Raw genomic sequence first — 17,330 nt, 5'->3', positions numbered from 1 at the left:
GCTGGGGACGGTCCCCAGCAGACCACAGGCACCGGGACTGAAGCCGCAGCAGCGGCCGTTCCCCGCGCTTCTGAGGCTTTGCTCTGGAACCAAGCGTGGGAACCACAGGCACCGGGACTGAAGCCGCAGCCGCAGCGGGTTCCCGCACCTCTGAGGCTTTGCCAGAGCAAAACCTCAGAGGCACGGCACCCCGCTGCCGCTGCGGCTCTGCTCCCCGTGTCCCTGGTCTGCTGGGAGGGGGGGGGGGGCGCAGCTAGTGTGCCCCCCCCCCCAGCAGACCAGGCTTTTGTTTTGGACCCTGGGGCAGAGCAGTTGGGGCGCTGCCGATTGGTCCTGCAGCGCCGCTCTGGGCACTACTGGACCAACCCGGCAGCACCCCAGCTGCTCTGCCCCAGGTCCTAATTCAGCCACTGCTGGTCAGTTTCAGCAGTGGCTGAATCAGGATGCCTGGGGCAAAGCAGCTGGGGTGCTGCTGGGTTGGTCCAGTAGCGCCGAGGAGCGGTGCTACTGGAGCAACCCAGCAGCACCCCAGCTGCTCTGCCCCAGGCGTCCCCAAGTCAGCCGCTGCTGAAACTGACCAGCGCTGACTACAGGAAGCCCAAGACAGAGTTGCTCTGCCCCAGGCTTCCTGGAATCAGCCGCTGATCAGTTTCAGCAGCAGCTGACTTGGGGAAGCTTGGGGTTCTTAAGTTGAATCTGTATGTAAGTCAGAACTGGTGGTCAGTTTCAGCAGCGGCTGAATCTGGACGCCAGTTCCGACTTACATACAGATTCAACTTAGGAACAAACCTACAGTCCCTATCTTGTACGTAACCCGGGGACTGCCTGTATTTTTGTTTTATTATTTGTATTGCTATACTGTTTCACATGTAAAAATAGGAGCTGTATTTCTTAAGTGTTCCTCACAGGTGTGAACTCTAACAATTACCAGGCTAGATCTGTTTCTTTGTTTGGACCCTGGTACGTAGAGAACTTGAATGTTATCAAAATTATAATTCAGGGTTTTGATTTTCATTGGTCCTGCTAAGAATTTGCACCCAGAAACTGACCTAAAATAGCGGAGATGGGTGCTGGTCATAAAATAGTATTTTTTCTATTAACATTGTCAAAAGAAGTGAGTTCTTTAATATTTATGGGAATTTTCTGATTTTTAAATGAAAACTGGAAAAAAATCAGGAAATTTTGAAAAATATTTTCTATTAAAATGTTCATTTAAAAAATAAAACATTTATTGTGGATTTTTTTCAAGGTTAACATTTCAACCAGCACTGATAGAAGCTTGACAGTAACAACTAACAAGTGTGCAGTTGCTTCTTAGATTTGTAGAACAAAGGACTTTGCTAGCTATGACCTCATATCTTTGTAGTGGTTGGATCATCCCCACTGACTGGAAAATTTCAATTAGAGTGAGGGTGGAGACTATTGGCCAGACCTGGGTGATTTGGTACTATGTCCTTATATGTGGTGATAGGAGAAGAGATGGGAGAGATTTCCTGTGGGTTCTCCAAAAAATAACAGTGAGTTGTGAAGAGAAAAAGGTTCTGCCCTATGATCTAAAATTGACTTTTTGCAGGTTTTCCACTTGGATTCCAAACCATAAGCTGGATCAGGATTCATTGACTGCAGGCACTAAATAAATTACAAACTTAAACTAAACAAACAAACTAAATTACAAACTTAATAAATTACAATAAATTACAAACTTAGAACTCTTTGGAACAAGAAACTATAGCTATCGAAAGTAGAACTAATAAGTTAGGATCCAAAGTCGAAGTGAAAGAGGCCTATTGGTTGAACAACCGATGACAAAGATCGCAGCTCAAATGACAAGCATGGGGAAAAAAATCTAGTAACCAGGCAAGTCTGTCCAGTTCGAGCTACCATTGCCCTCATGCTGCGCATTTTGTTTAGAGAAAATACAAAACACTGTCTGAAATTGTTTACTTCTTGAGTTTTAAAATTATATATGTTATGTTAAAAAAGAACATTAAAAGCCCTCTTTTTTTGTTTATCTATAGCAACCTATATAAACAATGGCTAGCTGGTCGATATCCTATTACTCTAATAGGTAGATATGCTTGTTTCTAATTAAACATTCATCGAATATGTTGACACCCTCCCTCGACAAATAGTGGACTCTCAGTGTTCATAATTGCTTTCGCTAATCTATATTTTTTCCTGTCTCAATGCCTTCCCTTTTATTTAGTAATAGTTTATGTTAGACGGACTCCCAATTAAGGAACAGCTTTGAAATAACCAAGAAGTGATCCCGTCTTGTATAGATTATTTTCCCGTGCTAATAGCATTATGTGTGGTTCTTACAGTTTTTTTCCTGTTTACTGTTTCTTCAAAATATATAAAAATTCAGAAAGAGAGTTTATTAGCTCCTGCTGCTTATTTCTCACTCGAAGACAAAGTCCTCTGCTTGTGGCATTACAGTAATCTCTATAGGCATTAGAGTAACTGATGGCACAAACATAGGATTATGACCATGACTATGTAATTTACATAATAAAACCCCAAAACATGAGAAAACTCCATGGTTTTGTTTAAAAATAAAAGAAAGAAAGAAACTAAGATGACTAGTGCTCCAATCACAAACATTCAAGTAACTGCTTTATATATATAATATGAGAATTGTGCATCTGTTTGTCTATGCGTCTCTTTTTCTGTCTGTCTGCAAGTCCATTTGTTCAAGAACTCTTCCTAAAAGGTAAGACCTAGTACCACAAATAAATGTGGTGTGCAGCTTCCTCTTTTCCTAACTTAAAGCAAGGCCAGGGTTTGGTTATGCCAAGAAAATGGGATATGCCTGGAATTCAGTTGTTTTCCATAACATAGAAAGGGAGGGGGCTGAACGGAGGGATACTATACTCACAGTCACCAGTGGGGGCAGCAAGTACGGGGGACAGCTATACTGCAAAGTGACTTCTGGGGACAGCTATACCACCAAGGGTGTGGCCAGCTAGTGATGGGGCTCACCATCTTGCTTGCCACCGGCCCAGATAAGTGTCCCCTCTCCCCCAAACCCTTACTTCTGATCCTTGGCCCTTGTGCCTTATTGGAGGGGGGAGAGACTCCATTCCTACTCCCACTGGCCCCTTCTTGCCCTCAGGCCACCCACTCTGGCCCTGGGGAGTACCAGTAGGAGCCTGCATGGCCCTTGGCTCTTCCCCCACCTCTGGGCCAGATCCGGGCAACACTGGGGAACTCTTCCAGTTATAAATACATGAGAAACTCTGCTAACTTCAGTGGGATTACTCATTATTAATATAAAAGTTTACATAAGTGATGGCCCATTGGGGGCCTTGGCAGGCCATCCCCGACTCCTTTTAGACCTTAAGGGGAGAAGGCACAGCCATTTATTTTTAGATGGTCCAGTACTCATTGATCAATCTTTCTGGACTGCTAGATTAGATGCTGCCAACTCCAGATTATGTAAGAGCATTCTGGATGGAGGGCAGGTTTAGACAACCTACAGTTTTGTGTGGGTTTGCCCCAGATTTTCATATTTGTGCGTACCAGATAGACCAAATGAAATTGTGACCCTATTGAGTTGAAGCAGCCACCTTGGACTCAGGAAGTGAGCAGGTTTGCACACTCCAGTTATGATTTTGGTGAGGAATATCCTGTAGGTGTAGGTGAACTCTTAAGAAATAAATTTTTATTGGCACACATGCTGGCTTAAGAATATGCACTTACCTTATGTAGCATGTTTTAGCTTCAAGCTACCAGGCTAATGGTGAAGAAATCATCACAATGTGCCTGTGAGGTTGAAAAGCTGTGATCTTTTTGACAAAGAAATGGGGCGTAGAGAAAATCAAGTGACTTGCCCAAGGCTATATAGATCAGTGGCAGAGTTGGGAATAGGACACAGGAATACCTGTCTCTCTGCCTAATCTAGTAAATTATTCCCCCTCTGGGCATGATTGTAATACAAATGGTCATTAATAATATGTGTTGGAGAAATGACCTGTAGAACATATTTAAAGTGTATATAAACAGAATTATGTTAAGAGAACACTTTTGATTAATTTTTCAAGAGGTATCAGCTAATCTTTAAGGACTTTACTGGATGTAAGCACCTTTTAAGAAAATAAGTACTGTGAATTTTAACGCTTGTTAGTAATATTCAAAACATTTTTTATCTGACATATGGGAAGAAGTTCAAGTCCGATCAACAAAAAAATCAGAAGCTGGGAGAGACTGGTCTCCAATGAAAGATTTAAAAAGCAACATAATTATAGACTGGCTAAGAGATGACTGTGGAGATTGGAGATGCATATTAATACTTGTGCACTTTTGAAGGATGTAAAGCCAGCGAAAGGAAAGGCTTATTTAGCTAAACACCCACTGTATTTAGGGTGGTACACAGAGCTATGACAGGAATTAATGAGCTGAATGAAAAGTAGGGGGAAATATAATTTGAACACCAGGAACATTTTCCTGACAGTGAGATGTATCAAGCTGTGGTATGATCTCTTTAGGAGAGTTTTAGAAGCCCCGTCACTTGTGACATTGAAATGACACAGGACATAATCCTAGAAAATGCCCTGTAAAGAACACTCCTTAGCCTGGTCAACACTACAGCGGAATGTCTAATTAAGATATGTAGATTACTCTCCTGTCAGCTTCCCTTACTCCTTGTGAGGAACAGGAGTACTGACACTGATGGGGGCGCCCTCTGAGTTTGATTTAGCAAGTCTTCACTAGACTCTCTAAATTGAACCACAGAAATCAACTGCAACAGCATCCATCTTTCACATAGTGTAGAAATAGCCCTACTGGAGATCAAATGAATGATACAATATAAGGAACATTTTTGCTCACTAACTTCTATTAATATAAACCTCTGTAAGAGCCTGGCCTCCCATTATAGCAGCAGTGAAAGTAACAACGTTTCTTACAGGTACTGTCCTATTGCAACTCGGGTACCTGTCAGCTCTGTCAACGGCTCTCTGCTGGCTTTTGCTGTAGCTCAGCCAAGTTTTGCCAGAGGAGTGCACCTCAGTTCACCAGCTTGCTTTCACCCCTGCTGGAAAGTCTCCTTTTTCCTTCAATGGCAACTAGATCAAATCCCAATTCCCTTGGTATTTTTTCTCTGCACTCGCTCGTGCACTTTCCATTGTAGGTATACTCTATGGAGTTAATTAATATGCCATTTAGCCCCCTAGTATTATAAAGCCTAATCCTGCCTCTGATTAGGATGTATATGGATGGTCTGCCTGCAAATTGTAAGGTGAAGCTCCATAGCCATAGATATTGAGAACTTGTTCCCATTTCTTTGCCTGCTGTATAGTTCTCATGGTTAGAGAGATCTGTGTTAAAACTGTTGTTTTTATTGCTAATGTGTCAATGAAAACTCGGATATCCCATGTTATTGAGAGTACTCTGTCTGTATATATGTAAATAATCATAGAAAAGGTGCCGAGAGATGACACTTGAGAATATGTAGCATGGTTCCTAAGTTTTGTAGGACCAATAAAACCTCATGGGTGCACTGCAAATAGCTTCCTTTTTGCAGCTTATTAAACGAGCTTTCAACTTGCCAGTCATGGCAGGAAGCTGTGCATTAGCACAGATTTTCTTGTAGATGGGCCCTAATAACAATGCTGGCAGCACACCACAATTTTACTTTTCTCATTTGCATTTATTATTAGTCCCTGTAGGAACTTGCATGGCTAACTGCCATAGAGACATCTGCAAAAAACATAGAGGCTCTTTCCATTTATCCTCAGTTTGCAATAAAATTTGCATTATTTTTAATAGATTTTGAATATGGCAGGATCCCAAGAAGCAAGGAGGAGCCTGTTAATAAATATATATCCCTAATTGCTGTGTTCTCAAGGCAAATACTTTCCAGGAAAACCAGCCTTTCCAGGAAAAATAATTGTTCTAGTCAGTTGTGTGCCAATAGTTCTAGAAAATAAGAAAAGAGACTCTAACATCAGCACTTTAGTTTAAAAAAATATTAAGTTGAAATGGAAAGATGACTAAAGGAGTTTAATGGCTCAGTGCTGTCTTTTATCATTTGGACTGGGTTTTGATTCTAAACCAGAATCAAGTTACCAAGTATTGCAAAGATCAAATATCTACAGAGGTCACTGTTAAAGTGGTTTCAGATGCTTATTATAGCTCTTAATACGAATGACAGCATATCCAAACCATTTTAAAAGTGTTCCCACACACCTATATTGCCAATAATTGATTCTGGATTGTAGGCAAGAGCAAATTCAATTTACCAAGATCCCAGTCAAGTGTCAACAAGATGACTAGTTCATTTTATCATGAAACAATGAAACATTAGTGGCTAATAATAGAGGAAGCAGAAAGCGTGAGGATTTACTTCATTGTCTGAACAAAAGCCTGTGATTTTGGAATGGAAGGAAAAGATAATTGCTTGGCATCCCCTAATGTGATTTTTAAACAAAGTACCCTAAAATGGTCAGTTTATCCAGTTTAAAATGATTTGAAATAGTGAATGTTCGGTCACAATTTAAGCCCAAATTCTTCATTTTGAATGGAAGGAATATACAAGCAGAGAAACCCTGAAACCAGACAGAATTTTATTGCAATAAAATGGAAACAATCAGTGCAGTGGTTTTTTTTCCCCTGGTTTTCTTCATCTTTGGGCATGGTTCTCTTCTATTTACAAGATCTTCAAAACATTAATGTTCCCTGAAGCCTGTTTCAACTGGTCTTAACAGCTTTTGCAAGTTACCTTACAAATGAACAGCAGATCTTATAGCTAAACCTCATAACTACACTTGGGTGGCATTTTTTGAACAAAAGTACAGCAAGTGGCTGTAGTGTCTGACCCATATTGTCTGCAGCATGCTCAGGCAGGCATAGTGCTCTTATGAAGAGAAAGTTTAAAAAGTGGGACTTTTCAGCTTAGAAAAGAGGAGACTAAGAGGGAACATGATAAAAGTCTATACAATCAACTGTGTGGAGAAAGTAGATAAGGAAAGATTATTTACTTGCTCCCATAACACAAGCAGTGGGGGTCACCAAATGAAATGAATAGATACCAGATTTAAAATAAACCGTAGGAAGTATTTCTTCACACAACACACAGTCAGCCTGTGGAACTCCTTGCCAGAGGACGTTGTGAAGACCAGGACTTTTAAAGGGTTCAAAAAAGAACAAGAGAAATTCATGGAGGATAGGTCCATCAATTACTATTAGCCAGGATGGGTAGCAATGGTGTCCCTAGCCTCTGTTTGTCAAAAGCTGGGAATGAGTAACAGGGTAATCACTTGATGATTCCCTGTTATGTTCACTCTGTCTGGGGCAGTTGGCATCAGCCACTGTTGGAAGAGAGGATACTGGGCTAGATGGATCTTTAGTCTGACCCAGTCTGGCCATGCTTATGTCCAGAGCTTGACAAACAATGTAATTTGCTTGCCCGTGGCAAGTAGTTTACACCCTGGAAGAGCCAGCGCAGAGCGATCTGTGCATACGCAGAGCACAAAACCGCGTAGCTTGCAAGCAGGGCTCGCCGCTGCTCAGCGAGCCCTGCTTATGTCATTTAGGGAACCAAACTCAGCAGTGCCACCTACCCTCCTGTTTTTAAAGCTTGTGCTACCCTTAGCCCTAGACTCAGTGTTAGACAGTGATCAGAGGAGTGAGGTCATTCTAGACAGCTGCCTCTACCCACAGATGTCTCCTTCAAGCCAATAAGTATCACAAACAACTGGAAAGTTAGGGAATCTCAGGTGGCAGAGTAGTTGCTTCTACGTCACCACCATCTCCTGTTTTGTGGTCATATTAGGTGACTGGGACAAGGGGACGGTGTGCCTAGCAAGAAGGGGGAAGAGTTAAGGGGCCTTTTGGCTCATGGCTGGCCCATGACTGCAGGAGTGAAAAGGTGGCTTTGAATTACGTTTCACCTCACACTTCAGCTATGTTAAGTGTAAACTTGGCACCACCAAGGTTCTGGCCCACGAATTCTAGATCAGCTTGGAATTAGATACAGTCAGGTTCATTTTTATATACAGACTAAATTCTCAGTTGCTAAGAAACAATAGTCTCATGGGACATTTTTGTGTCTGGCTTTTTTTTACTAATCTGAAGATAAGGGTGTGTCTACACTGCACCTTTAGCTTGAAATAAACTACACGATTTGAGCTATGCAAATTGCGTAGCTTATTTCGATTCAATTTTGAAATAGCTTATTTTGAAATTTGGCACTGTCTACACAGCACCAAATTTTGAAATTGAGTGCTATTCCAAAACATTCCTTAATCCTCATGGAACAAGGTTTACAGGGATATCGGACTAGCAAGTGCATTATATTTCAAAATAACGGGCTTGCTTAAAAGACACAGAATAGCTATTTTAATGTACCCTAAGAGAGTCCAAACATGCACAGTGTATTTCACATCTGCATAGGAAGTTGGATAACTTGAGAACAACTTGTTGATATCTAAATTTAAAGTAATTCACAAATTTAGACAAATTCTTTTTTTTTTAATTTCCCAATTCACTGTGATTTAATTGAGGTGAAAATTAAATGAAACAGCAAACATCTAAAAGGGCATCAGAGTGAAGGAAGAAAAGAAATTGTTCAGAAAATGAGTTACTAGAAGAAGTACTAGGAAACAGCCTAGCGGAAGAAATAGACTCTACATCATCATGAAGAAATTAAACTATGTAATGATCTTCCAAGCCTCACAATGGAAGTGCTATAGTTGAATACAGGCAGTCCCCCGGTTACGTACAAGACAGGGACTGTAGGTTTGTTCTTAAGTTGAATTTGTATGTAAGTCGGAACTGGTACATATTGTAGGGGAAACTCTAGCCAAACATTTCTCCAGAGCTCAGTTTTATTCTCTCACACCTCACTTCCCTCAGTCCTTTATTCTCAAGCTGAGGTGTCTGCTGAGAAAAGCCGCTCTGCGTCTCCCTGGTCTGCTGGGGGAGGGCGCTAGCTTCGCGTCTCCCTGGTCTGCTGGGGGGAAGCAGCTAGTGCGGGGTTGCCTCACCCCGTTTGTATGTAGGGATCTGATGTAAGTCGGATCCATGTAACCCGGGGACTGCCTGTATATCCAAATAGCTAGAAACAATCATTTATGACAGTACAACAGGGACCATTCTGTCCCTTTCAAAGGATTAGATTGGATCACAAACCAGGTCTTCTCAACTGATTCTCTGAAACATAACTTATTATCGATACCTTATAGATTAATGTTTGTTAAATGAATCAATGCCTAATTTATTAACAATTTGCCTTCCGTGTGTTTTAATATGACTTATTACTCTTTATCAATGTTTATTGCATTTATTAATGATTTATGTTAATTTTATGCAAGTTAATGTGATTAATTGATAGAATTCAGGGCTGGATGCCCTACAGGCTCTGAGCTTATGAACAGCACCAAAAGTAGAAAAGTCCACAAGGTGGGAAGCTGCTGTGGTTCAAATTGGCCTTAACCTCCCCTTTGCTCTTGGGACCAGGAGCAAGCCAGCATAGAGAAAACAGTGACTTGTGTACTTTGAGTATGAGCAAGGTTAGGATAGTGAAAGATGCACTCAGTCAGTACAACCTCAGAGGGGCTCTTCTCAGACTCTAACAGATGTCCTCCAAGAGTGGAACTGCGGGCATTGGGGGGTATGGGGAAGGGAATTCCTCCATGGATGGTGCAAAGAGATGCAATTTATACATCCCAGTGCTAGAGGTGATTGAGTCTGGTCCTACAGCTGACATGATTCTGATGTGATTTGAGAAATTTGTATAATCCCTTGTTATTTGAGTTGCTTTTATATTTATAAATAAAATAATTAAGTAAAGCATTAAACATGGAACATATTAACTATTTCCCCAGGGTTGCTAGTTTGATAACATCAAGCCAGACCACGGGAGGGCAGAGCTGCAGGGGGCCTGGCCTCTGAAATCTGGAAACACAGCAAAAGTTTGGGGCCATGCTTCACCTACAGGGGGTGGTGTTCTGGATGTTCTACAAGTACAGTTTAGGAATACATTTTGTCTCCTGTCCTTGGGCCCATATATATATATATATATGAAAACTTTTACTTGAGAGTAAAATCCTGCTATTCCTACATGCCCTGAGAGGAGAGGGCAGAAGGGAGCCCATTCAGCATCGACATACCAGCATGGGTAACAGCTATAGTAGCGCTGCCTGTTGTCTCCAGTCCTAAGCCAAGGGTCTCACTGTTGACTCTCAAATGTTTTGGAGCTGTTAGTCGCTAGAAGTGAAATGTCAGTGCATTATCCCACTAGTTCACTGGAAGTCAGTGGGACTTCTCATCTGTAAAAGTAGGCACATGCACAAATGTTTGCAAGATCAGGACTTATGTTTGTGACCTTCCGGATCACAGTCCTCAGCTAATGTTCAGATGAAACTGGTTGTACCTCTCTAGTCCAGAACTCTCTGATCCAGCAACATCCATGGTCCGGCATGATTTTAGTTCGTGAGATGTCCACTTTTCATGGGTATGGCCAAGTTTCCAGCAGTCTCATAAAGTTTGTTAACAGTCCCCAGTCCTGGCTCTCCATGTTCTGTGCTGTTATTTAGCTCTAATTTACTCCTAAATGTCTTCTAAGAGCCCAGTAAGCAATGGATGTGTTGGTAATGCTGTTAGACAATATTGACCTCTTGTGGTCCTGAAAATTCTCTGGTTCTTCACTGGTCAGGTCCCAATGGCCTTGCATGAGAGGAGAGAACCCATTGCTATGCACGTTCAGATATAGTAGCTTTACTATGATTCTTCCTCTGTATCCATAAAGGGTATGGGGAATGCAGACCGTATAGTCCCTGGAGAGTAGTGTACAAGTGTACCTGGGAGTTAGGGAGTCACATAAACCAGGGGAAGGTTCCTTCTCCACTTCCACCACCAACCTGGCACATCAGTGTGAGGCAGGGGTAGGCAAATTCCGGCTCACGGGCCAGATCCGGTCCACAATCTTAGTCTCTGGCAGGCCCCCACCTCCATGTTTACCTGCCGGGGACTCCACAGGTATTAGAGGATGGCAGCTCTGGTGGGCTGTGACTTGCCATTCCCAGCCAACGTGAGTGGTGAGAAGCGGCATCCCAGTCCGTGACACTACCTGCTGCTCACATTGACCACGAATGGTGATTTGCAGCCAGCCAAAGCTGCGATCCTCTGATACCTACTGAGGTGCAGGTAAACTTAGCGGCAGTGGCCCACCAGGGACTAACCCTGTGGTCTGCCGGGTTTTATTGCTCACTGCTGGTGTAAGGACAAAGCACAATCGGGTCCCTAGTGTTTATTATAAAGTGACCAAGATAAATCATATTCCTCATACTACACATGAGAATGTGCATGCAGAGTTGTCAGTACTAGGAATACAAGTAAAACTGTGCCCAACGTAAGCTTTGATGCTACACAAAAGAGTTAAAACTAAGGCTGTCGATGAATTATAGTTAACTCATGCAATTAACTCAAAAATTAATTGTGATTAAAAAATTAATCACAGATTTAATCACACTGTTAAATAATAGGCTGCCAATTGAAATTTATTAAAGAGTTTGGACTTTTTTCTACATTTTCAAATATATTGATTTCAATTACAACACAGAATGGAAATTGTACAGTATTCACTTTATATTATTTTTATTACAAATGTTTGCTCTGTAAAAACGGTAAAAGAAATTGTATTTTTCAGTTTGACTCATCCAAATGCTATAGCACAAGCTCTTTATCATGAAAGGGCAACTTACAAATTTAGATTTTTTTGTTATATAACTGCACTCAAAATCAAAACGTAAAATTGTAGAGCCTACAAGTCCACTCAGTCATACTTCTTGTTCAGCTAATTGCTAAGAAAATGTAAGCAACCATGTTTTACGTGAAATAATGCTGCTTACTTCTTATTTACAGTATCATCTAAAAGTCAGAACAGACATTCACATGGTAATTCTGTAGCCCGCATTGCAAGGTATTTACCTGCCAAATGTGCTAAATATTCATATGTCCCTACATGTCTGACATACCATTCCAGAGGATATGTTTCCATACTGATAATACTCGTTAAAGAAATAATGCATTAGTTAAATTTGTGACTGAACTCTTGAGGGGAGAATTGCATGTCTTCTGCTCTGGTTTACCTGCATTCTGCCATATATTTCATGTTATAGCAGTCTTGTATGAGGGACCAGCACATGTTGTTCATCTTGAAAACATTTTTCACTGCAGATTTGATAAACTGTAAAGATGTTACCAATGTGAAATTTCTAAAGGTAGTTACAGCCCTTGGCCCAAGGATTAAGACTCTGAAATGTCTTCCAAAATCTGAGAGGGACGAGATATGGAGCATGCTCTCAGAAATCTTAAAAGAGCAACACTTTGATGTGGAAACTACAGAACATGAACCACCACCATAAAAAAAACAAAAAAACAGCCATCTGCTGGTGGCATCTCACTCAGATGATGAAAATGAACTTGCATTGGTTTCTACTGCTTTATCATTATTGAGAAGAACCTGTCATCAGCATGGCCTCTGAAATGGTGATTGAAGCATGAAGGGTCATATGAATCTGCTGTGTGTCTGGCATGTGAATATCTTCTGACACCAGCTACAACAGTGCCATGCGAAAGCCTTTTCTGACTTTCAAGTGACATAGTAAACAAGAAGGAGGCAGCATTCTCCTCTGGAAATTCAACTTTCATGAGGAAGAGACTCAATCCCAGAGTCTGATATGGAGAAAGCATCCAGTGCACACAGTTCTTCACTGGTATATATGGGCATACAACTCAAGCAAGTTCAGTGAAGTTGCACAGGCCTTCAACAGCAGTGATGAACTGTGCTCATTGGCTTGAGTTGGTCGTGTTTTGCCTGTACAGAGACTGCAAGGTTGGGCCTGGAAAGGTCCTTAATCAGTAAGATTTCTAGAGAAGAATATCCACTGTAGGGATTACTGACACATAGTTTCCTTTTCAAGGACTTTCAGCTGTCACCAGAAGAATAGAGAGAGTGTAATGATGTGAATTAGATTAGAAAAGGATCAATAGGCCTGACAATAAATGAAAGTAACACAGACATTATTGAGCAGATTAGGAGAGAGAAATTAAACTGGACAGTATATCCTGTGAAACCAGATAGACACACAAGTGTTGGCCGTAGTGAGTTTTAAGGGGATAACAATTATTAAAAAGTGCAAGTTAAAATAGACAATAATAAAACTCACTTGTGAGAAGAAAAGTGTAAACTTGCTTAGTCACCATAGTGATACAAAGCCCTATCTAGTAGAAGTTTAGCCCGTGTAGAAGCTGAAACTGATAACATCATAGGAACAGGAATTTTCATAATGGATCACACTGGTGGTCTATCTAGGCAAGTGTCCTGTCACTGCCACTACCACCTGTTTCAGGAGCAGGCACTTAAACTCTGCCATAAACAGTGATGAGATTATCCACCTGCAGGGATTTAGCCTAATCCTCATGAGTTAGAGGTTGGTTTATGCCCTGAATCATGAGAACATAAATCTCTTTCAAAACTATTGATTCTTTTGCTAATATTTACTGTTAACTCAGGGTCATCTTATTAGCCATATAAATGTCTAATCTTGTTTTGAATACTCCTAAACTCTTGGAATCAGTCAAATATGAAGCAATGAATTCCACTGATTAACAATTCATTATGTGAGCAAGTATTTCCTTTCATCGATTTCTTATTTATTATACTACTACAAGTATTAATTTATTCTTTCATTTCACCATTTATCCAAGGCTCCCAAAGCAGTGTTCAAACAATTAAGACTCAACACTCCAATATAAAAAACCCCAAAACAAATAAACAAAAAAATCCCAACACCCACTTTACCAATATACAAACTAGATTCAAATATTCAAAGCCCGATAAAGTACCCACATCCCATTAAAATGAATATGAATTGGTCATTCATATTCCAAAGGACTATAATTATTTGTTTACCCAAGTCTAAGCTGTGAGATGGTGACGTAGGCTATGTCGAGACTGCAGGCTTCTTTCGGAAGAAGCTTTTCTGGAAGAGATCTTATGAAAAAACTTTTTCCGAAAGAGAGCATCTACACAGACATGCATCTGACAAAGTGGGTCTTTGCCCATGAAAGCTTATGCTCCAACACTTCAGTTAGTCTATAAGGTGCCACAGGACTCCTCGTCGCTTACACAGCAAAAGTGCATCGAAAAATTGATCTGCTTTTTCGAAAGATAGCATCAACACTGAATGGACGCTATCTCATATTTAAGCTGTGATTACTATGGATGGAGTGGCCACCAGGGCACCTGTGCTTTTTCCTCTTTCCTCTTCTTTCAAAATAACTCCTTCTTCCCTGTCCACACACACCTTTTTCCAAAAGAACTCTTTTTGGAAAAGGCTTCTTATTCATAGAAAGAAGTTTACCAATGTCAGAAAAGCCTCTCTGTTCTTTCAATTTTCTTTCAAAAGAACACGATTGCAGTGTGGACATAATTGAAGTTTTTTCAGAAAAACGTCCATTTTTCCAAAAAAACTCTGTAGTGTAGATATACCCTTAGTCAAGAAGAGAATCATACTTGAATGTCTTGATTCCTTACTATTTTTCTATGAATTCTAGGATCCCTGAGATTTGAGCAAGCTAGTTAAAAGTACACATGGACACACATATTAGCACTTTTATCCAAAAACCTAATTCAGAAATGTAAATACAAATGCACTGAAGGGACTAACAAGATTTCTTTACTTACTTGGAAGGTACATATGGCTCCCATCCAACATAGTTACTCTGAGCCATGTAACTTCTAATTTATTCCAGTGTAAATGTCAGAACACTTTCTTTGCATGTCTAAGATGACCCATTGAAATTTGTCCCCTTTTAACAATTCCAATTTGCTTTTCAGCAACAACGGCAACTTGACCTGCTGACTATAACCAACCCTGGTGAGTAAGCTACAAGATTTAGCTTTTATCTTTTCTTAAAGAGATGTATCTCTAAATGTGGGTTTTTTTCCCTGTCTCTGGCATGCAAAATGAAAAACACTGTTCCCTGGAAAATCTGTAACATAATAACAAGTGACAGCTATATTGTGCTTGGCAAAGTTCCGGGTAGTTATCCATTCACAGGGCTGCCTCTTTAGACCTTTACTCTATGAATTTGAGTGCTGATATTTCTTTAAGCCTCCTGGGGTTACAGTGAGTGGTATATCTGCAAGGTAGATGCCCTAGAATTCACAATGTATGTTCAAGTATCACAGAAAAATAAGTTTTACTCTCTTCAATGTTAAATACATTTAAAGGGTGTCAAGAGTCAATGGCTTTCAGCATGCACTGTTGGTGGTAGAATTTGCAGGTTAATTCTGAAAACCTTGAAGTACATTCCCAAAATGTGTTACTGGTTGAATTTTTGGTCACTAGCAGTTTCATATCTTTTGCATGATGTTTTTCAAAGATGTTGCTGTTGGGATTGAAATGCAGGCCGATGAATGATTTCTCTTTGATCTAAACTATTGTTTAGTTTCTTCAATAAGTTTAGTTCAATTGCATTTCATTAGCTGTCTGAGGGTATGTCTACACTGCGGAGCTATTTTGAGATACCGGAAGTATCCCAAAATAGTTATTCTGCGTCTATTGTAGCAACGCGTTATTTCTAAATAGATTTTGAAATAATAGGCAGCTTATTCCAACATCCCGGTAGAACGAGGGTTAAGGGGAATTTCGGAATAGTGAGTTATTTTGAAATTTGGCACTGTGTAGACAGTGCTATATTACAAAATAAGCTATTTTGAAATACACTCAAAATAAGCTGCACAATTTTCATAGCTTGAAATAAGCTATGCAATTTACACTAAGGTTGCTGTGTAGACACACCCATAGAGGTTTGCTGTGTAGCAGCAACAGAGAAACACCACACAGAGTTGGTAGTAGCTTTGGTAATCAGTATTTTTCTGACTATCAGTTCTAAATGCATCTTCATCTTTTTGTCTTGTTTTAACTGGTGCTATGTTAGCAAAGTGAGCAGATGTCATGGGTGAGTGGGGAAAATGTGACATTTTGCTAGGGTAACCATTTTGCATCAATAATTGTTCCAACATTGTAAATGTAGGTATCTGTGACGTGACTTCTCCTTCACTAACCTTGTTTAAATAATGATCATTTTAAAAAGAAGTAGAAGAAACACTTTGTTGGGACAGATGTTTAAGGCTACTGGCAATTGCATCACATTTTTACATGTTCATTTTTCATACAGTTTGCAATTATGTTAATATATGCTTAGGGCACTTGCCGATAAAAGCAACAATACAATGAGAAAGAGCCATTGTCACCACTCTGGCTACAAATCCAAGGGCAAATATGACACATTTTCCCCATATTTTGTATCTTCAATGTCCCCTGTTTCTAAAGAAAAAAGAAAGAAAAGAAAAATCCCTGAAGGTCATAATCAGAATAAACACTCAGATCTTGGATAAAGTTACTTGAAGTCCACAGGAGAAAACAGGGCTGGGGGAAGGGAAAATCACTTAAATATGAGACATTTATTTAAATTGTATTTATTATACCTTTTTTATTGTGATGTCTGTTGTAACATTCACTGGAGCAATAAAAGAGTTGATTAAGTTGAGTTTGTGCATAGATGTGATTACCGTAAGTATCTACCACTTCACATCTTTCAGTTTTTCACAGCAACATAGCAATTAGTTAGAAGGATTAGCATAGGCACATACAAAGACAGTTTCCACTGATTATGTAGGTAGGCATGCTGTGTTCCGAAAAAAGACTTCCATGCCAGACATTTTTCAAGACAGGTTTTGGTTTTTGCTTTTTGTGTGTTGATAGTCAGAAATCCATAATCACTGATTTTTCTAAAGTACAAGTGGGACCACCTGATCCAGCATCCTTGGGACCTGAACAGTCCAGAACCAGGGAGTCTGCAGGACCAGGAGAGGTCAATGCTCTGGTCCAGTCTGGCAGGGCTCCCTGCTACGGCTTTTTGGCTACCGCCAGACCTACTGCTGCTGGCTCCACTATTGCTTCTCGGCTGGGGCTCCCCGGGGCTTGGGCTCCCCAGCCACCACCAACCCCACTGCTGTCTGCCCCAGGACTCCCCTGTTGCCACTGGCCCCACTGCCACGCAGCTGGCCACATCTCCTGCCCACAGCACTCCTGGCCAGTTCCTGGTTGCTGGGGTTCTTTGGTCCAGCGAAATCCATGGTCCATCAGGATAATGATTCAGGACCACTAGACCAAGATTCATGTAGCCTAGAGTTTGGCTGTTAAATAAGTTTGGCCTCATTTTCAAAAGGGCTTACTTAGCATCCTCTGGCCAAATCCATTTAGGGTCTAACATTTGAATTGTCTAAGAATTTAAGGGAGTTAGGAATTGAGATC

At 40.7% G+C, this 17,330-nt stretch overlaps 1 protein-coding gene across 1 annotated transcript in view; it reads left to right on the top strand.

Moving 5' to 3' along the window:
- The window catches only part of BEND5 (BEN domain containing 5), a 981,719-nt gene that overhangs the window by 838,610 nt on the left and 125,779 nt on the right, over positions 1-17,330 (top strand). Inside the window, exon 6 of the mRNA XM_089780410.1 lies at positions 14,846-14,885. Within this exon, the coding sequence (XP_089636536.1) occupies positions 14,846-14,885 (40 nt within the window). The remainder of the gene's footprint in view (positions 1-14,845; positions 14,886-17,330) is intronic.

The sequence above is a fragment of the Pelodiscus sinensis genome, chromosome 9, assembly GCF_052426305.1.
Source record: "Pelodiscus sinensis isolate ZL-2025 chromosome 9, ASM5242630v1, whole genome shotgun sequence".
Taxonomy (NCBI): domain Eukaryota; kingdom Metazoa; phylum Chordata; order Testudines; family Trionychidae; genus Pelodiscus; species Pelodiscus sinensis.
The sequence above is the reverse complement of the archived record's forward strand: the minus strand, read 5'-3'. Positions and strand labels throughout refer to the sequence as shown.